This window comes from Primulina eburnea, unplaced genomic scaffold, assembly GCF_022965805.1.
Source record: "Primulina eburnea isolate SZY01 unplaced genomic scaffold, ASM2296580v1 ctg502_ERROPOS157194, whole genome shotgun sequence".
NCBI classification, from domain to species: domain Eukaryota; kingdom Viridiplantae; phylum Streptophyta; class Magnoliopsida; order Lamiales; family Gesneriaceae; genus Primulina; species Primulina eburnea.
In genome coordinates, this window is record NW_027331305.1 from 46,626 (window position 1) to 70,989 (window position 24,364).

The 24,364-nt window shown below is 37.4% G+C and overlaps 2 protein-coding genes across 6 annotated transcripts; one reads left to right on the forward strand and one right to left on the reverse strand.

Moving 5' to 3' along the window:
* Positions 1 to 85: 85 nt before the first annotated feature.
* LOC140821273 (nuclear poly(A) polymerase 4-like) lies at positions 86 to 6,407 on the reverse strand. Of its 5 annotated transcripts, none has more exons than XM_073181712.1 (12): positions 5,641 to 6,407; positions 5,459 to 5,536; positions 4,633 to 4,740; positions 3,806 to 3,868; positions 3,563 to 3,724; positions 2,908 to 3,021; positions 2,744 to 2,806; positions 2,330 to 2,659; positions 2,071 to 2,235; positions 871 to 1,929; positions 604 to 680; positions 86 to 501 (listed from the first exon to the last, which is right to left on the reverse strand). In XM_073181712.1, exons 1-12 carry the CDS (start codon positions 5,782 to 5,784, stop codon positions 477 to 479), a joined length of 2,388 nt encoding a protein of 795 aa, XP_073037813.1. In that variant the 5' UTR covers positions 5,785 to 6,407; the 3' UTR covers positions 86 to 476. The 5 variants fall into 5 exon arrangements, 3 of the variants coding, with proteins under 3 accessions (XP_073037813.1, XP_073037812.1, XP_073037811.1); XM_073181711.1 differs by having other exon boundaries at positions 86 to 504; XR_012115689.1 differs by having other exon boundaries at positions 604 to 1,929.
* A 1,697-nt stretch (positions 6,408 to 8,104) lies between these two features.
* Positions 8,105 to 15,311, forward strand: LOC140821269 (uncharacterized). Its single transcript, XM_073181704.1, has 5 exons — positions 8,105 to 8,203; positions 12,869 to 13,064; positions 13,148 to 13,218; positions 13,504 to 14,268; positions 14,352 to 15,311. Exons 1-5 carry the CDS (start codon positions 8,105 to 8,107, stop codon positions 15,183 to 15,185), a joined length of 1,965 nt encoding a protein of 654 aa, XP_073037805.1. The 3' UTR covers positions 15,186 to 15,311.
* The last annotated feature ends 9,053 nt before the right edge of the window (positions 15,312 to 24,364 follow it).

Genomic DNA, 24,364 nt, shown 5'->3' on the forward strand with positions numbered 1-24,364 from the left:
CTATAATCATCAGTCTACTTATTATGGCGAGATGCATTAATGGAGATAATGGTTTCGCTTCTTTTGGACTGATAATTTATGGCAATCAAAGTAACGAGAAATAAAATAAATGGTAAGATGGCTGTAATAATAGTATTATACAAGTTTCAAGTTGGAGTCTGATAAAAAGATACATAGTTGGAGTCTGATAAAAAGATACATTAAGAACCTTTGTTCAAAACTTCAGACCAACATTTCTCATTTCTTGATGAACACAAGCCCGAACCGAGATTAACAAGGTTAGTTTCATTAAAATCTTTCGAGAGCAGAGAATAGAAGAGAGACAACTTGCACACCACAGCATGCTTTAGAAGCTTCAAACTATACACAGATTGCTGGCTGCTTAAGTTAGCCGACTTTGTTATGAAAGCCAGCATAGAATGCCATACACTTACCTGAGTTGCTGCCATTCAGTCCTACGAAGATACGTTGCCGATTCAGGCAGTTGAAGTTAGACTTAGCCTGCTGCAAATATGGCAAAAGGAACCAAGACAAAGCAGAATAAAGCAAATAAGGTGATAATGACTATTAAGAGGCAAGAGCAAAGAAATTTTTTGGACGTGCCTCATCACATTCTTCTGAACCGGTTCTGGTACAACACCATCTCCGGATTTGAGCACCATTCCAAGGGTGGTAGTAGGCTTCACAAAAACAAAAAGCAATGGAAAACATTAAATAGTGTGAGGTGAACTATAAACAAGATATATACTTCATAAAGCTGTGGACATCGCTCAGCCCATGCCACAGGAAGTAATGACAAAAACAGAGAAAATGAAAGGTGTGCAATATATGTGAATAGAAAGTGGGGAAAAGTGAACTTAAATCCAAAACCTCTAACTCCTCCTGCACTCCATCACCCAAAACACAAGCACCACCAACTTCACGCCCATTATCCAGAATCAGTCGTCGCTTATCCTCGTCCGAAGCATCCATTGAAGGTCCTTGATTATTGGTCTCTGAGTTACCATCAACGCTACATGCAGAGTGAGAGGTACTGGAAACGGAAACGAATGCATCCTCAGAATTTTCAGCACAGCAAATCCCCTGGTTTGATTTTATCGTGCTTGCATCAACTTCTTCATCTTCATAATTAGACTGAAGCTGCTTCCCATTTAACCCAGAGCATGTCGCCCTTGAAATTATTGGGTTATCTTCTGCAGAGGTTCTCTCATTCAAAGCACCAGTGCTTTTCAAACTAATTTCTCGAGACATCGAACCTCGATTCTGAGAGTAAATTGACCGTCTTTTCTTTAGACTATCCTCCAACTCGGACTCGTCAACCTCTATATTCTGTTTTAGGACTCTTTCAGCAAATCCAGACATGCAAGATTCACAACCTTCGTATGATATCTCACCAACCTGTTGCTGACTCAAAGGCTGCTGTTTCAGAGTTCCCACACTTTTTGTACAAATAAGTTCAGGAGACACTGACTCTCTATTCTGTGGGCTAATCGAGCATCTTTTCTTTCGATTCTCATCTAAATCTGACTCATCAAACTCCCTTTTCTGTTTTAGGACTCCTTCAGCAGATCGAGATTGGCAAGATTCATCACCTTCAGATGAAACCTTACAAACCTGTTGCTGACTCATGGGTCTCATATGTCGGTTTCTTTTGTAACCCTCTGTAAACACATAGGAGGGAATCTGCTTTCTACGAATATGAGAAACGTATATTTCCATTCCGGGCTTCCAGTACAAGTAAGAATTTATTTGATGTCTAAAATCATCAACAGTCTTGCGAATATCAAACTGTTGACCTTCTTGAACCACCTCTCCTTGTTTTCTTTGTAAACCCGTAAAAAAGGCACAATGAGCACATGGCTTAGAAGAATCCACATAATCATGTGGATAAGGATGGCATTGTAATTTCCCAGAGGTGTCCCGCTCAATCTGCACATGTTAAGTTAAAACCATAAGATAAAGAGGGTAACGCCAAGGATCACCCATAGACCTCCCTAAGTGTAGCTAGTAAACAGTAAATTATTATCAATTCAATCAGTAATATAAAACATTTTGCCAAAGACAGATTACCATTAAAGTCAGCTGTCTCAGACGGGATTCTACCCAGCCCCTCCAAGCACGTAAGTCATCAAGATCAGCAGCCACAATATCAACCTGAAGGTAGTTCTTATAGCTTTCAAAGAATAAATATGGCTCAAATAAAGTACTCCATTGTGATTTATTCAGCTCAATATCCTGTAATTGCCATCAACGGCAAATATTTAACCAGCAGTCATGCTTGTCAAAAAGCTGTTAAAAAGGATGACTAAACAGGTTGAACACTATCTACCTCACAAATCTTTTTACCAAACTGGAACTGTTCATTCATAACCCGGAGAGTACTAGCTGAAACATTATAACTAGAATTCATGCAAGGGTATGCTGGGGTTATAATAGGCATTAGATGATTTCGATCCCAATGATTCCTTCGAGGATCCCATACAGAAAATCCAAGTTCGTCATCATCAATTTCACAAAGCAGTACAGGATTCGGCCAACGCCACTGTGTATATACTCTGAAAAAACGAGAGACGAGCATACTGGGATTTGCTTTGGGGTAAAATTGACACAAACGAGCAACAAGTAGGGCCCAGTTTACGCCACCTAGAAACCCCGTCACCTGAAAAACCAAAGTTCAACCAAGTAATCCACAAAAAAAATACTGGATAGAATTAAATCGATAATAATCAAATAATCCACTCACATTTGAATAAACACCACGCCTCTTAGCCCAGAACTTAAGGCACCGCAGTGTAGTCCGGAAGTTCTAAAAAGTACAAGATAATGGGTATCATATAAGCCAATAAGAAACAACAGAACACATACACAAATGGGTAAAAGGGCTGTCATTATGCTAGAAGTAAGTACCTCTATGTTTGGAACAAGCTTGAGTATTTGATCTGCTACACGGCAGCCATTGAGACTCCGTACAGTGGGTTCATCTATGTTGTGCAATACAGATATATTTGAGATATCTAAATCCTGTAGAAGATTATAGTCAAGTACGAAAAATGTTGCTTAAAATATCAAATCTATTATAAGTGGGACCTGTGAGCATGGCATGAAGTGAAGGACATCCAAAGTCTAACAAAGCATTAGGCATTCTATGCAACAAACACATGCACACCAAATCAGAAAAAAGAAGGAAACTATTAAGGTTGTGCAGAGATAATGCCGTTCCATGTGCATAAGTTCACAACACCATCCCAACTAATTTTAATCGCAGATTCATTATATTTCTATGCCTTTGTTTTCAGTCTTAAGAACAAGAAGTCACTTATGAACACTTGACATACATACTAATCAGTTGAAACTTGAAAGACGGAAAAAGCCTTCCTAAATAGATCGGGGAATAAAAAGTTGCAGGGAGGTTATTAGAGTTGATCACACCCAGTAGTTGAATACTGTCAAGAAAACAGATAAACACGAGCAACGGGTCGGATAGAATTGTATCAACAGCAAATAACATAGACAAGAAAAGAAGTTGACAAGGTTGGGGTTGCTAATTTCTGAAGACAGTAACCTCTGGAACAACCAAGAGAGAAATGCTTGCGTAGAGAAGATCAATTGATATTCCATCAAACTTGAACTTCATAACCGGGACGTGAGCATCGGGTACTGGTTGAAGTTCAGTAACCTCTTCCATGTCAGCTAAAATGTTATGGAGTATGTAAAAGAAATCCTCCTGGGAAGCCAACAATCCATTAGTAGAGATTTAAACCACACAGACCAGGTCCAGAATATAAAGTGTGAATTAAATACGTACCTCGCGAGTAACATAGGATGGCCCCACACACAAAGTATCGATGTCAGCTCCAGGGCCATGCACCTGCAGAAACAACATAGGCCAAACATGAGTTATCATAAACTAAAAGCTTCAAAACGAAAATAAAGAAAGAGAACTGTAGACTGAACTAAAAAAATTGAAAAGAAAGCAGCACACCAAAAAACTGTGAAAGGTATAAAATAATTAAAAGCTGAGAAAAGCATCGGATATATGACTGATATGAGCTGCAGGAAGCGGAGTCCACGCTAGTCTTCAACTAAGGCATGACCCAAATTGAAATAGCATATTCTTATAGCAAAACAGCTGTCCTATTCACAACATGAGAAGCGTCTTCCAGCAGGCATAACCCGCAGTATTCAACAAACAAACAGTGGAAAACATGCACAAGAATCCAACGAATACTATCTTCCAACTCTAAGAACACTCACAAAGCCTCTGAGACAACCGTCACATAACATTGATGAAAACAAAGCACGAAGGTACGCTTGATTCTTACAAAAAAAAATTAAATAACAATGCAAATATTCGTCTCTCATATGTTCTATTGAAGCAGTGTTGGAAGAAATTCTCTCAAAATCAATGCACCCACATGTTTAACTTCATACTGGGATAAAAAACTGCAAATTCAACAAAAAAATTAAAATAATCCAACCCTCGCGTATAATTTGTTTTCTATAAATGAGCATACTATCGGAGCATTTCTTGACATGAACCCAACCAAAAAAAGCTCGCATCAGATGAAATTATAGTTCAATTTACCCCGAAATCGATGAGGAATGTCAAAATAGGGAAATAAAACTCCTCACCCCGAGTCTGTAAGAACCAAAAGTAAAAATTAAAGCATTGGCATCTTCCACCATTTGATCCGTGTATCCTCTCAAGCGAGTAAGTTCTTTCACCCAGTCTTTCACAATCTGTATGAGAATCAAGAGCAAAAGGGTATCAGTTTGACAAAAAAAATCCATGAATATTACATAAAACTATAGAATGATATACATTATTGTCAAGCATGCAAGAAAACATGCATTCATCATCACCAAAATATGCATTCACAAAAACAGAACACCAGTTATATACTATTCCACAATTCTATAACAAAATGCATAAATATCTAATTTCATTGCAACTTTAAAAAATCACCTCTAAGATTCTATATTGACATTTCAAAAAGTTATCAATAGCTATACAAATAGTTACAACAATTTCAGATAGTCTCCAAACAAAACAAATGGATGGCTGCCACTCACAAATAAATTTTTCACATTCTGTGCCCACTCATGGATCTGAGTAATCTGATGATAGGTTAATAAATTAGGACTCATCTCACTCATACATACAAGTTTGCCTTTCGTTCACAGACTTACATAAAGAACAAGCCACTGATGGAAAACAAAACCAAAAAAAGAAAGGAAAAAAAAAAAGCAATGCCTCCAACTACCCTATTTCCTCCTTTCAGTAAAATTTCTTTGAAGACTAAAATCTAGGGGATGAAGCGGAGGTGGTCACTCTCTCAGATAATTTATTAGTACATAGCATTTGAGTAAAGTCTACCTGCTCAGTATCAGGACACAACTCCATGAACAAAACCCAAAATTAAGGCCCAAGGAAAAAAAAAAAAGGACCTCTGGATACCTGTTTAAGCCGACCAAGAACTATTTCCCTCTTGGAAGCTTCTTCTGCACTCTCAAACAGTCCCGAATCCACCAAAAACTGAAGCCCACAAATAGAGAAAATTAACAGAAAATTCCAGGAAAACAAACATATACTCGAGCTTTCGATACAAAAGATTGAAGCAACTGCATCAACTACCAAACCTTCTCCAACCCCCTGTTTCTCTGAATATCAGCTTCGATCGGTCCCGCGTGAGACAAAGGTCTCGTCACTCCCCATTGTTTAGGCGGCTGCTTTTGCTCCAGCAACGCAGGTGGTGAATCGTTTAAACCATATGATCCAACCATATCTCTAAACTCTAACTAAGACTAACCCTCAACCTTATATAATTCTATCCCGAATCTAAGTCGAGAAAAAGAAGAAACATAAAAAGGACACACTAAAGCAAGGAGATTAAAAACTGAAACCTAACAAGGGAAACAAAATCCAAGAAACCACTATATTCTTCCACCAAAAAAATAAAACACTTGCTCAAACTCGAGCCGCTTAAAAGAATCAAAACTCACAGTCCACGCAGGAAGAAAAAGAATGACCGCCAAGGTAACATCACAACCCGGAGTAAGAGAATTCAGAGTCGATCGCGTACGATATAAGAGAAAACACCCGAGATATCGAACCAGGAAAATCAAGTAATTGAAGTTTCTAGATCTAATGACACGGGGATTCAACCCGAAATCTATAGACTTTAAAATCGACCGAGTACGAAACCAATAGCAGAAACCCTAAAAAAATCGAACAAATTAAACCTAAAAAGAGAAATCAAGATACTGAATTTAACGATCTACGATCGACAAAATCCTAGAATTCTCCAATCCGGACAGGCGAGAGAGGGAGAGAGGAGGAGATTTTCGGGGGAAGTGGGACGGTGGTTTAAAGGAGATGAAGAATGTTAGGCAGCGATGTGAGACTAGATATTTTTTTATATAAATGTTTTTATACATTTATATTTATCTTATAATTATGTTTGAATTTAAATTGAGAAACGCGTTTGTTGCGTTCGATTTCACACGGGAAAGTTTATTATTTAAAAAATGTATTTTTTTTATTTCCATGTTTATTACATAAAATTTTGCATTATAATATAATGAACAAGTCTCTTATAAGACGTTTTCACGAATATTTATCTATGAGACGGGTCAATCCTTCCTACCGATATTCATAATAAAAAATAATACTCTTAGTATAAAAAGTAATAATTTTTCATGGATAACCCAAATAAGAATATGTCTCATAAGGGACGACCCACGAGACCGTCTCACACAAAATTTTGCCTTATATAATTATATCTCAATATCATCACGTAACACATAAAATTAGATAGCATTTACAAAAACTTATTTTAAGTGATTCTTAATTTTTTTAAATTACAAAATGATCATATCATTTTACACTCTTATCATAAAAACATTAATATATTTTTAGAAATTTGATTTTGTGAGCACACATTGTGTACATTTATTTGAGTATTGTTAATATGACATCTATAAATTAGATTTATAAGGCTACGCATTGATATCTGAATATCTGATGAATGTTTATTATATCAAAACTCTATTTTTATTATATAAGAAAAAACTCACAATTTATTTTAGTTTTAAATTTTAATGTAATCTTTTACATGATATGGAGTAAGATAAAGAAATTCATCCTACATGTTTGCCTAATAGTTTAATGTAAGTTATCATATGTGTGGGATATTGAGTTGTAATAATTGATGTTTAAATTTTTTATTCTTAATTCTATCATTTAGAGTGCTAAAAATTTAAAGTTATTTATTTATTCATGATGTAATAATTATTTAGTGGGTCAACTGACGACTCGCGGGTTCTTTGATTGGTTTTTACATACTGGTTGACATGGTCATCTATTACAACATGTTAAGTTGTAGCATATTACACCTATTAGTACCAAATACAACATGTTAAGTTGTAGCATATTACACCTATTTATATGCAGTACTTTAATCTTTATATATACGTGTGTCGAGAAATTTAATGCAGGGAAATATGTTTCAATATTGTTAAAATATTTTTTTAAAGGAAAAATTATAAATTTTATTAAGAATTCAAATCCTCGTGTACTTCCCATACACAAAAAAAAAGTGAAAGAGCATGTGCGATTTCATTAGCTGATCTCTTGGTATGAAAAACGTCGTAATTGTCAGACTCCTTGAAAGTTCTTCAAACCGCAGATACATCACGAATCATCGTGTGGCGATGTGATTGTCTGCAATATGTTGTTGCTTGGACATTTTGAAATCCCTTTTCAATCAAAATCTGTAGTCCTTCCCATAGAGCTAGTAGTTCTCCATGTGTCACTGAGAAAAGCTAGAATCAGTTTTCCTTGATGGTCCCATAGAGCACCTCCAATGACATGTAAATTCAAATGTTGGTTGACAGAGGCATCTACGTCCATACGCGTGGTTTGGATGCCATATGGAAACCGCCCCATCACTACTGCATTCCAGCCTTTGCACTTCAATTTAAATTGTTAGTCATCTGGAATTCTTCAAGAAAGACTCTGCACCATTCAATATCAGTGTTGTAGCTTCTGTCATAATCAGAGTGGGCATAATTGTTTCTTTTTTTCCATATTGCCCAAGTGCAAATGGCCACCTTCTCGAATACTGTTCTCCCAAGCTCATGCTGTGGTAAAGGAATCGCTAGGATTTCAGATGACACAAAGGGTGGAAAATTGTCATTTATGGTGCTTATATCCCAACTCGATCCTATTCGAAATTAAAGCATGTACCAAAGTTTGATCAACTTCATGGGAGAGTATTTTTCCAAGATTGATTTGGAGACTTGGTACACATATATATTTACCAAACTTTTGTTCCCAATCTTCTAAGTAAGCCCCTTCTTTCAATAGTTTCCTACTCCACAATCGTGATCTCCATATATAGGATGAATTATGACCCAATGTACGTAGTCTCCATAAAATCGTTATGTCTGGAATATCTTGATTTGAGGACTCACGTACGCACTTAGAGAATTCAGATTGGTTATCACACAGACACACCATATTTGCTTTGCAAGCAAAGTTTTGTTGAAAATTTCAAGCTTCCTAAAGCCCATGCTTCCCCATGCATTTCGGTTTGCACAATTCATCCCATTTTTTCAAATGAATTCGTTTCTGTCATTCTCAACTCCCCACCAAAAGTCAACACACTCATTCTTTATTTCATCGCATGATATAACCTTGGTATTTGCAAACATGACATAGCATACACCGGGATCACTTGGAGAATTGATTTTATGAGAAACTCATTCCCACCTTCAAAGAAAAAATTATTCTCCCAACTTTTAATTTTTCAACCACTTTCTCTGTCAAACAGCTAAACTGAACCCTTTTACTCCACAAAGAAAAAGTTGGAAGCCCAAGTACACTTCATGATCCTGAACCACCGATATTGTGACCTCAGTTTTTAAGCAGTGGCTTATCTTTTTGCAATCTTCTGTCGTAGCTATGAAGATCACTAAGCTATCATATGCAAATAAAAGATGTGATATATAATATACTTTATATATATATATATATATCTATATATATAAACTATGTATTTTAAAAAATATTCAATAATTTTTGTCATTACATATTTGATATAAGCAGAATCTTTTCTCCTATTAAAAGATTAAATATAAATATATAACATAGATTATGTGCATGTATATGTGTATATTATATTTTATAGTTTAAAAGGTCCTGTAAACTAATTATTTTCGTACGGTTCCACAATTTTATGTAAATAACAATATTTGGAATGTCATTTAGTATTGGTAAAAGCAATTCTGCTCACCAAAGATGGAGCAAGTCTTACTATTCTGATCCTCTACAAAAACAGATAGATAATCTCAATCTGCCCTTATGCTAACAAAGTGATGAGATCCAATATCACCCAAATATGGCGGAGTTATCAGGCTCTAGCATCTACAAAGATGAATCAAGTATTCATTTTCAGCTAATGAAGTTGAACAACCTACGATCTTCTTTTCTTGCATTGAATGTCAGATGCATTCCTCACCTTAATGGATAACAACCCAACCAGCAATCGCATTTTGTCTTCGAATTCTATGTACTCTATGTGAGCCACTCTCCAATCTTTCAAGAATCGCATATGTGATCGAATCTGGAGTCAAACCATGTTCCTTGATCGTTGCATAAATATTAACCGCTTCTGCTGTTCTCCCACTCTTTTCAAGACAATCAAGTAAGATATTGTAGGTCACAATATCTGGACAACAACCTTCAGCAAGCATTTTGTTCAACATGCTATATGTCATCTCAACTTTATCAAACTTACCAAAACATTCTATTAATATACTATACGTGACTACATCAGGATTTAGTCCCCTTTCTTGCATTTATTTGAATCTCATGTGGGCTTCATCAAGATCTCCATTCTTTGTGAGGCAATTAATGAAAGATTGTTGGTGACAATATCAAGCTTGTAATCACTGGTCTCAAGATCTTCAAATATTCTAAGCGCTTCATCGACTTTTCCATACCTACCAAAGCTAGAAATCTTGACGTTGTAAGTAAAAATATCTGGTGTCGGTTCATCGTGTTTCATCTTGTCATATAGATCAAAAAGAAATTCGTGTAACACTAAAAGATATTCAAACAAAAATCCAAACTCTAGAACAACAAGAAAATTCTATTAAAAGGACTTCAATAAGCAGGCGCGATCTTTTTACACTAAAAAAGGACGGCCAAGGTAATGTCAAAACCTTTAACCCACAAAGAGAAACGATCAATCTAATTAAAATGTCTCAAAAAAGATATTAATATTGTGAAAACTTTAGAAAGTATAAGTCTCGATGATTTCCAAAACCTTGCAGAATTTTTGCAAATATCAGGTCGTAGATCTAAAGATGAATACAATTGGGAGTGGACCACCCGCAATGACATGGCATCTTCTCATGAACCACGAAGGGAGAGTATGAGATCTCATAATACAAATACGAGATGACCCCAAACAGATTTTCATGTTGGTGGAGAAGCACACATAGCGGAAACCAGGTCAAAGAGAAGTCAAATTCCCTTGCATCAAACAACCTATGAGAAATCGGTTTTAAAACATATACATCCTTTTGGGGTTATTCTTAACCTTGATGTACTAAACTTCAAAAACAGAGAAGATCACATAGATGATTGGACATCGGTTATAGAATAGTAGTAGGAACACTTGATCTCAACATATAATGATTCGTTAAATTTTTAGAAATGAGTCTTATGAGATATGTTAAAATTGCATGGGACATGACTTTGGTAGAAACCAAAGAGTTGCTCATGGCCAGAGAATCTCTCAGTGAGATAGTCAGAATAATGAATACCTTATTTAAAACACAATTTATAGGGGTATATTATTTTAACAGCCAAGACACAAAGAAGAAAAATAAATATACTCAAGCTCTGTATAGCCTTGAATTACATGAAATCTGATTAATAGTGGCACTCTTTCTTCAGTTCATACTATATCACTCAGCTTCCTAGAAATATCATGATTACCTTAATGGATTCAAAAAGTAGTACATGAGACATTGACACACAATGTTTATTTGTTCAGATGAGATATTTTGAAGTTATACTTCTTCAGTACAACACCAGAACCAGCACAAAATAGGTGACGAAGCATTTCATTTTATCAAATTAAGGAAGTTGGATACAAATATCAGAAATTCATCAAAGATCATCCATTAGAAGAAACAACCCTTATTATTTCATTAATTGAAGATGACATCTCTATCAGAAAGAGAATGAGGTCTATGAGTCTTTTTAACCGAGATGAACAAAGTCATGTTTCCATTTAAGCTCTATCAGAATTCTATAACTGAATCTTTTCTGTTAAACACTATGACAGGAAAAAAAACAACAAGTTTTGCAGATGACCTATTTGAAAAGAAAAGAAATCTTCGGTACGTAGAATAGTAAGCTGCCGGGCAGCAAAGAAAATAATTAGAAATTCTGCAACATGGCTCATATGAGAAGATAGTCAGAAAACATCTGTCCAGAATGATCGAACCAAAAAGAGCCAGAACTGATAAAGGCTTTCGACCAAGAACAGACCGAAAGCATATTGCAGAGACATGACCAAATGGTGAGAGATCACTTAAAAAAAATTTCTGGAGGACCATACAAAAGAAAAATATTCCTCTATACATATATAGCAAGCATGTGATCCAACCACTCCATTAGCGGAGGATGGACCACAACTAAAAGATGACTCTATCAATTAGTGAATATGGACCACTCAACAACCATAAAGAAAAGCCACTAACATGTGGTTGAATGGACCACCACTCACAAGATTCCGTCAGCCACAACTAGCAGAATAATTTACAAGATTTGATATCAGATTTCAAATCTATAAGACTTCTATAAATACCAAGGCACAAGGAAAATGAATACATCATTCAACATTTTCATTTTTTTCCTCTAAATAAACATTTGCAATAGTTTTCTTTATTATATGTGTGTTCAAATTCTGGCTACTATAGCTAGCTAAACAAGTTCCACATCCTCTAAATAATCCTATACATGAGGTTACTATGTATTAATAAATTGTATGTTTGAATAAAAAGACCAAGTCTTGCTGCCCCTCTCATGTATTATTTTCAAATTGAACCACTTTACTATACACTCTGAGGTAAGAAATCAAACAATGTTGTGCTAAGTGTTGTTGTGACCGTGTAGTTGAGCTGTGATGAGCAATCTCTAAAACCGACAGATACAACCCGGCTACACTCTGATCAAAAAAGTAAAATGTTCAATATATTAGAGTAAAACATGATGAGTCATATAAAAATCATCTGAAACATGATATATAAGCTGTAAACTTTGTGTAGTTGCATATATTTGGGTTATATGTATTTAAGTACATAAAATAATTATAAATATTGATGATATTTTCGTAAAATTGAAATGAGTAGGAAGCTCAAACACCTCAAACAAATATTTGAAGAAGTAGAAAATGATGAGAAAATAAATTTAAAATTATATTGTCAAATTGCACATGTTGTAATCGTGGAAATGAAGCTTAATATGACAACATTGACAAGTGGCAAAAATATGTATTCAAAAGCAAATAGTCGGTCCACCCATGTTAAAGCAAATATGAAGATTGCTCATACGCAACTATTTAGAAATCCAGTCCAGCTGATTTGAATGTGAAGCTACAGCTATTATCAATTTCAAACTCAAATACATTCCCGATTCGTTTTCTTCTCTGGCTTATGGATTATTGCTGCAAATTCACCGTATGAAGAACGATTCCCTTTACTGTTGTAAGTCCTATATCTGTTCAAGAATCGAGATTTCTTGCTTACGCAAATGGGTTTTCTCAGGTATTTTTTCTTTTTGTAGTTGTAGGGTGGCGATGATGAAGAGAAAAGATTGATTTTTTTCGCTGAAAATGGCGGCGGGGGAGAAAAGGGACTTTGCTCTGAGACCCGTACTTGTGAAATTTGGAGTGGGTCTTGCTATTTCGCTTGGTGGGATTCTTTATACCTTTTTAGAAGTAGAGGAATCAAGCCTTCTAAATTAAAACCTCCACTGCCTTCTCCAGGTTAGATTTTCTTCAAATTTCTGTTTTTGTTTCGTTTCCTGATTTTATTCTTTCTTCATGGGGCATATTAATTTGATTTGCAGATAAGATCATTCTGTCTGATTCAATTAGGGAAAGCGAGGGGTTCGGTGCCGATGATTGTGCTTTGGAAAGGGTATTCATTTTCAAGTAACTTTGATTGGTAGTATAGATTTTTTTCCATTGAGGAAAAGAAATTGGTTTGATCGGTGGGTTTTGTTAGTGCTTACTCAAAACTTGTCAATAAAATCAGTGTACTTTTGAAAGACAACTACAGTGATAGCTTTCCCGGTTAGTGATGAACTTCTAAATTTTTGCATGAACGTGCAGAGCCGAGATGATGGAACACATATGAATTTTCATTCACGGAGTAAAATGTTTTCATACTAGTGGACCAAATTGATTTATTTTTTTCTTTCAGGAGTCGTCTGTCGCGGAGATTAATTTTTTGACCGATCTATCTCCGAGCGTTGAATACAGTGGAGATAGATATGGCTTTCTCTTGCCAGAGTTTACCAAACTTGTTACAGAATGTGATTTAGATGTCACAGCCTGTTCGATTCCTCCAGAGAAAAATCTTGGAACTCAAGTTCTTGATGTAGAATCGCCTCAGGAATTCAAATGTTCTGAACCTGATGAACACAATAGTGAGATTAATAGTCTAAGGAACCAGGTTGAAATTCTTGAGGAAAGAGAGAGATACTTGGAGATTCAGTTGCTCGAGTATTACGGTCTTAAAGAGCAAGAAACTGTTGTCGTGGAGCTCCAAAACCAGCTAAGAGTAAGCAACATGGAGGCTAAACTTAATAATATGAAGATCGAGTCTTTGCTATCAGATAACAGAAGATTAGAAGCGCAGGTGGCTGATTATGCTAAAGTGGTAACTGAGCTTGAAGCTGCAAAAACTAAGATACAGATTCTAAGGAAGAAACTTAGATTTGAAGCCGAACAGAATAAGGAGCAAATTTTATCCCTTCGAGAAAGAGTGATGAAACTTCAGGATGAGGAAAAAAGGGCCATTGAAAATTGTAATGATATGGAAATGCATCGGCAGAAAGAGAATGAATCGGAGGAGTTAGAGGCGGTGAAGATGTCCAATCACGATTTGAAGATGGCAAATTCCGAATTGGCTCGAAAATTGGAGTACTTGCAAATGCTTGCCACATCTGCATTAGACAATGAAGAGGTAAATCTACATATATTATTCTTTTCATAAAAAATGGATTATGAGTATTTTGTGCAAGAATTATGGGATCTTTGTTGTATCAGGCACAAGAGCTTAAAGAAGAGAACCAGCGTCTACAAAAACGAAATAAAAGTTTGTCTGAGGAAATCGAGCATGTGAGAGCTGATCGATGCACAGACATCGAAGAGCTTGTCTATCTCAGATGGATAAATGCTTGCTTGCGCTATGAATTGAGAAATTACCGGCCTTTCCCAGGTAAAACAGTTGCAAGGGATCTCAGCAAAACATTGAGCCCGAAATCAGAAGAGAAAGCCAAACAGCTCATTCTTGAATATGCAAGTAATGAATGTTCTGATTTGTCTGAGTTCGATCCTGAGCAGTGGTCAACTTTCCATGCTTCACTTACAGATTCTGGGGAGCACAATGATTCTATGTCAGCAAAAACGACAACCCCTTTGAGCAAAATGAAATTTTTTGCCAAGTTGATGAAAGTATTGCGAGGAAAAGACGGTGATCATCATAGTCAGACATCTATACCTGTAGATTATGTTTTAGATAGATACTCTAGTGACTCTCATTCAGTCATTTCCGATGGATTCTCAAAGATGTTGCAGACTCCATGGGAGGAGTCTTCTCGCCTTTCACTAGAGCTACAAAGATCCTATTCACGAGGTGAAAATAGTATTGTTACCGGGGAAAGCCACGACTCTTCTCGAAGAACCAGTGAGGATAGCTCCTTGAGTATATTCAGACAAATCAACTTGATAACAGAAGATATCAACGACTTTTCTCTAGAGAATCAGGATGCTCAAAACGCAACCAAAAAAAAACTGATAAAATATGCCGAAGCTTTGAAGAACTCGCACATGAAATCATCATTTCATCGTAGATCAGCACCCCCGTTTAATTCCTTTTGACATTCTATGGATCCATCTTGTGTCAAAAAATGTTAGTATATAGATAGACAGTATGTCAGTTTCAAATTTATAATACATATACACATGATTACTCTATTTTCCTATGTTGGTTATGAATATTTTTGAAGTTGAATATGATAGATTTTATCAAAGATTTCTTCTCTTATCAGTTACAAGAATATCGTGCGGCGGGGAACAAAATGACAATTTTGTCTTGTTTTAGTTTGATCCCAGGAATTTAAATAACCACCCACTGTCTTTTAAATGGGAAGGTTATTTTAATCGATCAGTTGATACCTTATTACATATTACATTTTCAAGGAAAGAACAATATTTTTTTTATATCATTACTGCTTATAATGAGTTATTGCAACGATGATATATGATAGATAATCGAACTTCGATTATGATTGATTGATATGTATGTTTAGGTGATATTAATTATGGAATTGCTATCCAAGTTGAAAATCCTTTGATAGATGATAATCGAAAATGTTGATTAATAAATAATGAGTTATGTATTCGTGATCGAAACTAATATTTAGTAAGATGGTTATGTAATTTATGCCTTGAGAGTTAAATATACCAGTGTGGCAAATTCTTGAGGTCGAAAGGCCGATATCGAAAATCATAATCGATTTGTGATAATTGAATATATTTTAATTACAAAAACTCAACACGAAAACCCGATGAATCTTGTCTCAATGCTATATGTACTTCTTTAAGGAAAAAGTCCGTCTGAAGCATGATGTAGACCTGACACGGATTCCAGTTCTCGGAAATCATGAACATGGAGAAGTTCTCGGATGTATTTTCCATTAAGATTCATATTATTCTCAAATATGGTGATCGTAACCATTTATAAAATTTTCTTTCTTAAAAGATTAGACCTGAATAAGTCATGAAACCTTTGTCTATATATGAATTTCTTTAGATTAAATTTTTAGGATGCATATATAATTAAGCAACTCTTTAGATTAAATTTTTATGCGAATTTTAATTGACAATTGTCGTGTACTTATAATATGCATTCAATAACTTGATTATAAAGTTAGTTGGCATGAAAATACTTGGTCTTCCCCGCAAAGAACTCGTGGCTAAATTCAATGTTTATAAGTCAGTCAAAAATGCGTACATTTGGGGTTAAGTGGGTATACCAAGAAGTGAAAGTACGAGGAAAAAATCAACAGGAAATGACCTGGCCGGTTCCATTTCATTAGCTTCCCTACACCAGCCCAGACCAACCATCAAAGTTAGCTAGGATGAAGAAGTAACAAGGGGCCGATGTTAGCAACCCTGGCGCGATAATTGAGCAATGCTGTTTCACATTTTTACCAAACTTGAATTTGATACTTTTTGATATGAAATTGTTTTTTGCTGATTATCTATGCAACATAAGATTCCACGGTTCCTAATGAGTTGCTTAAGCTTGATAGACGCATTTTAAGCCATCTTTTGTTTACCGTGTAAAGAATTTTTTTAATGGGTCGTAGTTTGTGTCATATATAAAATTTGGATTATAGGCAAGTATCGTGAACAATGTAAATACTTCTGTGAGCCACACATCTGTTGGAGAGGAGGAGCACACACTCCTTGGTAAATCCACGATTACAAAGTGCTTAAGAGGACTGATTTTTCACAATTTCAGCCAACTCTTCCTTCCAGACAAATACACAGCAGGTATGCAGTTGAACACAGAAGTAGTTTTGGATCTCTTCTGTGGAACTGGAATTATTTATTGGTCTCTAACCTTGCAAATAGGTAAACTTTCCCTTTATTGTTTGATTTGATGATTAGACAGGCTACCGCTGCTTTTACCAATCGCTTTTCCATACTCTTAGGGTGAGACGCATGTTTGGTTTTGAGATTGTTGATCAAGCCAATATAAGATGCACGTAGTAATGCCAGCATTTTTCTTAAGTGGATCTCAACAAAATCGATGAGAACTTCGGAGAATATTTTCAAAAGCCTGATCTGGCCATTACATCATGTTCTCTCTTTTTCTTTAGTTGCAATCTCTCTAGCTATTACGTCTTTTTGTGGAATGTTGCATACTATCTCATCTGTAACAATCACTTGTACTGATAAAAATGATGCAGATCCGGAATCATCTCGGTATGCACATGAAATGCTACCCCGGGGATTCTTTAAAAAAATTCTAACCAAATACACAACTGCTTCTAATTTTCAAAAGAGTAGGTCTCTTATGAGACGGTCTCGAATTTTTATATGTGAGACAGGTCAACCCTACTACATTCCTTTGGCCTTTAAAGAGAAGATTTACCCCATAAATCTTATAGCTGAAACAGCATTGCCATCACTTGCTGACATTGATTACATTTGGATTGTCACGCCCCGGGACGGGGGTTGGTTGACACCGGCGTTGCTCTCAAATATTCATTCGAAAACAACAAGCCTCAGAAGTACAGAATTTCAGAAACCCGTCTTTTATTCATAATAATCATTGTCTGTTACAACTCAATGACAAATGTTTTACAGCGGAAATGTAAAACCATAAAATTACATTGTCTGAACATGTGCAGCGGAAAATAAAACCTAAATCAGAACTAAGAACAACGATCTTCATCACCAGCCCCAAAACTGACGTTGCTCCTCTTCTTCTATCAACTCTTCCTCGTTCTTATCTGAGATGGGTTTGGTGGGTGAGTGATATGATTGTCACTCAGTAAGCAGGGGCGGGAATAACTCCCAGTTTTCGAAATCGTTTTCAACAGAAACACAAATACAATAATATACAGAGAACTCTTGTTTTCAGAACAGTAATCAGAATTCAGGAATTACAGAACAGAATTCAGAATTAGTAAGCACTGAGCACGTTAGTGAATTTCATGGCTAAACTGATATCAGTCCCCTATATGTTCTCTCCTCTAAGGGGTGAGGCCAGAATCAGAATCAGAATCAGAAATCAGAAATGTTCAGAATATATATTTCTACCATTAGTTCACTAGGGAGTTTCAGTGCTTCAAAATCATATATCAGAAATCATACAGAAACTGAACTTTAAAACAGAATTATCAAACGGATTTCAAGATATTTACATATAAGCCCACTTACCGTAATTTGCTTAAAGTTTCGGTTGAAGTCTACTGGAATTTGGCTGTTCTCGCTACTGGATTTTGCTGCTTGACAAAGGCACTCTTTCTTAACTCGAAATTTAAGTGATAATCTCAAAGCTTGTGTAACCCATTTCAGAGACTTGAGGGTGTTATTTATAGGCCACAATCTGACTGTTACGTTTCCAATTAATGGCCATAATCTGACATTAACAGCCTTTATTCCATGTTAATGCTTCAGTTACAAGTCTGAGCTGAATCAGTAACTGACTGCTGCTTCTTTCTCGCTCTTCTGCTGCTGCTGATTTTTTCGTTCTTCTACTGCTGCTGCTGGAAAATACATGTTTGCTGGAAAAATACCAGCTTCTGAATATTATCTTCTGCTGGAAATTTTGCATTGCTTACTGAAATGCTTTTGCTGGAAATTCGGGTTCTCACATCCCTCCGTCCTTATGAAAAGTTTCGTCCTCGAAACTTGGCTATACTTGATCTTCAAAGAGATAGGGATATTGTGTTCGCATCTTTTCTTCCAACTCCCAAGTAGCTTCTCTTTCGGTGTGGTTGGACCATTGTACCTTGACATATGGAATAGTTCGTCGCCTCAGTACTTGGTCTTTGCTATCCACAATTCGAATCGGAATTTCTTCATACTTCAGCTCTTCATTTAGATTGCTCTCAACCAGAAATGGTCCAGCTTCCAGTATGTGACTTGGATCAGGAATATATCTCCTCAGCTGCGATACATGGAATACATTGTGAATTCTTGACATGTCGGGTGGAAGTGCTAATCTATAAGCAAGTGTTCCCACTTTCTCAAGAATTTCAAATGGTCCGACGTATCTGGGATTTAGTTTCTCAGCCTTGTTGAATCGGATTACACCCTTAATGGGTGACACTTTCACATATGCCTTCTCTCCAGCTTCAAATTCCACGGGCCTTCTTTTCATGTCCGCCCAGCTTTTCTGTCGATCTTGTGCAGATTTTAGTCTCTCCTTGATCACAGCAACTTTATCCACTGTTTCTTGGATCAGTTCGGGTCCGACGATGGATTTTTTCCCTACTTCATCCCAATACAGTGGTGATCGACATTTTCGTCCATACAAAGCTTCGTATGGTGCCATTCCAATGCTGCTGTGATAACTATTGTTGTATGCGAACTCAATTAAGGGCAGATGTTCGCTCCAATTACCACTGAAGTCCAAGGCACATGCTCTCAGCATATCTTCTAGAGTTTGAATTGTCCGCTCTGTTTGGCCATCGGTGTGAGGATGATAGGCCGTGCTAAGAGTAATTTTGGTCCCCATAGCATGTTGAAAGCTCTTCCAAAAGCGGGATGTAAACCTCGGATCTCTGTCCGACAGTATGCTAGCTGGAACTCCATGCAATCGTACGATCTCATTCATGTACAATGTGGCTAGCTTGTCCAAACTATAATTCATGCGGATAGGTAAGAAATGTGCAGATTTTGTGAGTCTATCCACGATTACCCATATTCCGTCATGACTTTGTCTCGACTTTGGTAAACCAACTACAAAATCCATGGAAATATGTTCCCATTTCCATTCCGGGATTTCTAATGGTTGAAGAAGTCCACCAGGTCTTTGGTGCTCTGCCTTGACTTGCTGGCACACGTGACACTTGGAAACAAATAGTGCCACGTCTTTCTTCATTCCACTCCACCAAAAATTTTTCTTCAAATCTCTGTACATCTTGGTACTGCCCGGATGGACTGAAAATTTTGACTTATGTGCCTCAGACATTACTTCTTGTCGAAGATTATCGATGTCTGGTACGCACAATCGTCCTTTCATCCACAAGGTTCCTTTGTTATCCGTCTCGAAATCTGGTGATTTCCCTTCTTTAACTTGCTCTTTTAGTTTCACCAAAGCGGGGTCTCTATCTTGACTCATCTTGATTGTCTCTCGAAGACATGGTTGTGCTGAAAGTGATGCCAGGATCACCTTACTCATATTTTTTCGACTTAAAGCATCTGCTACTTTGTTGGCTTTGCCTGAATGGTAGCTTATTGTCAAGTCGTAATCCTTCATGAGTTCGATCCATCGTCTTTGTCTCATATTTAGTTCCTTTTGAGTGAACAAATATTTGAGACTTTGGTGATCGGTGAAAATCTCATACTTGGCTCCATAAAGATAGTGTCTCCAAATCTTTAGTGCGAACACCACTGCAGCTAATTCAAGGTCATGTGTTGGGTAATTCTGTTCATACGGCTTCAACTGTCTTGACGCGTATGCAATCACCCTTCCCTCTTGCATGAGTACACATCCTAAACCTTCTTTGGATGCATCACTATAGACGGTGTAGTCCTTACCTTCCATAGGTAATACTAGCACTGGTGTGGATGTAAGCTTCTTCTTCAAAGTCTCGAAGCTTTGCTCACATTTTTCACTCCATTGAAACTTAGAGTTCTTCTGTGTGAGCTTGGTGAGAAGTATGGATATTGAGGAAAATCCTTCAACAAATTTTCGGTAATAGCCTGCTAGTCCCAAGAAGCTTCGTACCTCTGTCACATTCTTTGGTCTAGGCCAATCCGAAATTGCCTCCACTTTCTTAGGGTCCACAGATACTCCTGCTGCTGATATTATGTGTCCCAAGAATGCGACACTCTCTAGCCAGAATTCGCATTTCTTGAACTTGGCGTATAGTTCCTTTTGTAGGGTGAGATGAAGATGTTCTTTGTGGTCTTCTTCACTTGACGAATATACTAGAATATCGTCGATGAATACCACAACAAACTTGTCTAGAAATGGTTTAAACACTCTGTTCATGAGATCCATGAATACTGCCGGAGCGTTTGTTAATCCAAACGGCATCACTGTGAACTCATAGTGTCCATACCTTGTTCTAAAGGCTGTCTTCGGAATGTCGTCTGTCTTGACCTTGAGTTGGTGATAGCCTGACCTTAAGTCGAGCTTGGAAAAGACTGAAGCTCCTTTGAGTTGGTCAAACAAGTCATCTATCCTTGGAAGCGGATACTTGTTTTTGATTGTGATCTTGTTCAGCTCTCGGTAGTCGATACACATCCTCATGCTTTCGTCCTTCTTCTTTACAAATAGGACAGGAGCTCCCCACGGAGACGCGCTTGGTCGAATCTGCTTCTTATCCAACAACTCTTGAAGTTGCTCTTTGAGTTCTTTCAACTCTGCTGGGGCCATTCGGTATGGTGCTTTTGAGATTGGTGTAGCATTGGGCATTAAGTTAATCTCAAATTCCACTTCGCGATCGGGAAGTTCGCCCGGGAGTTCTTCAGGAAAGACATCCGGGAATTCTTGTACAACTGGAATCTCTTCTAGCGTAAGTGCGGTTTCTTTCTTTACCTCGCTTAACATAGCTAGGTAAACTTCTTCTCCACTTTTCATGGCTTTCCAAGTTTGAGAAGCAGAAAGAAGAGTCTTTCGTTCTTTGGTCTTGCCATGGAATAAAATTTTCTCTTGGTGTGGAGCTTGGATGGTTACCGTCTTTCCATGACAGTCTACTAAGGCATGATTCTTGGCTAACCAATCCATTCCAAGAATTACGTCGAATTCCACCATGTTTAGTTGAATCAGGTTTGCCTTGAATTTCTGATCTTCTATGAGAACATTAATATCCCGATATAGAGTGCGAGTTTCTAAAATTCGATTTGCAGGAGTGGCTACTCTATATGGTTCTTCTAAGTTATCAGGTTTAGCTCCTAACCTTTTGGCAAATCTTTTAGACATGAATGAATGCGTAGCACCACAATCAAATAACACATAGGCAGGTATATTATTGATCAGAATGGTACCGGCTACGACATCATTTGAGTTGTCCGCCTCTTCTTGAGTGATAGCATAGACTCGAGCATTTGGCTTGTTCTCCCTAGTTTTGTTTGGAGGTGTTCCTCCTGTTGGTCCGTTCCTTGGATCTGGAAGAGGACATTGAGCAATGCGATGGTCCATCTTTCCACAACGGAAACAAGCTCCAGAATTCCTACGACATTCACCAGTGTGTGTGAATCCGCAAGTTTGGCACTTGACTCCTTCTTTGTTTGATTGAGAAGAAGTGGTTCCTTTGGATGGAGTACTGGTAAATTGGTTGCTCGAAAACTTAGGCCTCTTGAATTGCTGGCCCGATTGGTACTGGCTTGGCTGAGGACGTTTGAGTTTGTTCTCACCTTCACGCCTCTTGATGTCATTCTCAGCCCTGATGGCGGCTCCCATCAATTCATCAAAACTATTGGGCTCGATAACGGCAAGGGCAGATTGAATACGGCTGTTCAATCCCTTCTCGAAGCGATGCATCTTCAAGGCCTCGTCTCCCATTATGGTTGGGGAGTAAGTTCCCAATGAGTGGAACTTGGATGAATACTCCACCACTGTCATGTTTGGTTCTTGAACCAAGCTTTCAAATTCTGACAGCTTTTGCACTCGAACTGCTGTCGGAAAGTACTGCCTCAGGAATGCCTCTCGGAACCTTTGCCAAGTGATAGGTCCCGTCTCTATCATAGCTGGTGAGACTCCTTCCCACCATTTGGCAGCTTTATCCACAAGGAAGGGTGTAATAACCTCTACTCTGACCCTTTGGGGAACCTCAAGTAGTCGAAGATGGTTTTCCACCTCTTTCATCCAATTCTGTCCGACCTCTGGATCGGTGCTTCCATCGAAGTTAGGGACTCTTGCTCTTCGGAGAGCCTCATAATGTTGCTTAGTCCCATTTTGAGCTGGAGGTGGTGGTGGTGGCTGGTTAGCATTGGGGTTCACCAACCCTTGTAACGTGGTTGCCACAATCGTGGCTATCGCCATTAAATCCACTTGGCTGAGGCCAACTGCTGGTGGCTGTTGTTGTTGTTCATTCTCATCGTTGCGGTTGTTGTTACGGTTGTTGTAACGAGGATTGCGGTTGTTTCTAACTGGGCGTCCGTCCATTTCCTACAATTAAGAGAGTTCTAAGGTTGATAACAGAATAGAGACTAAACAAAAGAATCACAAGGATTGAGTAATTGCTCCAAAAATTAAATATGAACCAATGGATAAAAATAATCTTTTATTGATTCCTCAAGAAGGTGCAATTACAAATTGAACTTTGAAAATGAAATAGAAATGTAAAGGGAACAAGTATCACAGGACTACTAATAATGTTCTAATCTATCACTTCTCCCAAATCTAAATCCATATGATCCTCTTCAACTTCCTCTTCTTCTTCTTCGGGATCCTCCTCGGGTTCATCTTCATGGTTGGCTATCACTGCTTCGAGATGTTCAATATGCCCATGCAGAACCGCATTCTGGTCGCTAAGAACTTCAACAGTATCTTGCAACTCTTGAATCTGAGCATCAGTATGTTCTCTATACTGATTATGTTGGTGTACGAGTTGGTGATTCTGATCCTTGAGTATTTGGATCTTGTCAAGTAGTGTGTCATGTAACTCGATGAATTCGACCACAGTCTCTTGGGAGGTCTCGAACTCTTCTTGAGTCTTCCTATGTCTCTCTTCTGCTTCATACAGATAGTGAGCATAACGTTGAACATCACCCTCTAAGTGTTCTGCTCGACGCTCCAATTCATCTTTGTCCAACTCTAGACAATAGTTATGTTGCTTGAGTTTCTCTAGCTTCCTTTCTAGGCTCTTAACGTAGCTACTTTTGTCAGCCATATCCTACATCCAACACATGAGGGTAAATGTTCAGAATTGATATCAAGAATATGGATTAAGTTATAGTCAAGTACTGGAATGAATAGAATCAGTAAGCCTATAACATTCAATAGTAGAAAATAGCTCCAAAATTTTCGGTCTCAGAATGGTCTGAAAAATTTACTGAAAATCCTTGACATCAAGAACATGAATGGTACCAAGTTTGGTGTAAAAATACTAAGCCATTTGAAAATGAAAATTCCTCAAAGTTTAAAATTTTTGGAAAATTTTACGGAAATGATTATATCCCTATCTAAACGATGGATTTTAGGCTTCGTCGGTGGTGCTAGAACGATGAATAGTTCTAGGTTAGGTTCTCCTCGTCGAGAGCTTTCCAATGCCTACTTTTAATGGTAAAAATTCCTCCTGGATCAAAAGTTATGGCCGTTTGAAGTTTGCGCGAAAAACACCTCAAATTCTATGCCATTTTGCGAG

What these genes read in the sequence shown, in the direction of transcription:
- LOC140821273 (XM_073181710.1), bottom strand. Translation starts at nt 5,784, where the DNA reads ATGGTTGGATCATATGGTTTAAACGATTCACCACCTGCGTTGCTGGAG. An exon ending in TTGGTTCTTACAGACTCGGG is followed by an intron (nt 3,869 to 4,632) that starts GTGAGGAGTTTT and finishes TTGTTTCTGCAG; the next exon opens with GTGCATGGCCCTGGAGCTGA. An exon ending in TTGGTAAAAAGATTTGTGAG is followed by an intron (nt 2,236 to 2,329) that starts GTAGATAGTGTT and finishes TGGCAATTACAG; the next exon opens with GATATTGAGCTGAATAAATC.
- LOC140821269 (XM_073181704.1), top strand. Translation starts at nt 8,105, where the DNA reads ATGGCCACCTTCTCGAATACTGTTCTCCCAAGCTCATGCTGTGGTAAA. An exon ending in ACCTCCACTGCCTTCTCCAG is followed by an intron (nt 13,065 to 13,147) that starts GTTAGATTTTCT and finishes TTTGATTTGCAG; the next exon opens with ATAAGATCATTCTGTCTGAT. An exon ending in CTGCATTAGACAATGAAGAG is followed by an intron (nt 14,269 to 14,351) that starts GTAAATCTACAT and finishes TTGTTGTATCAG; the next exon opens with GCACAAGAGCTTAAAGAAGA.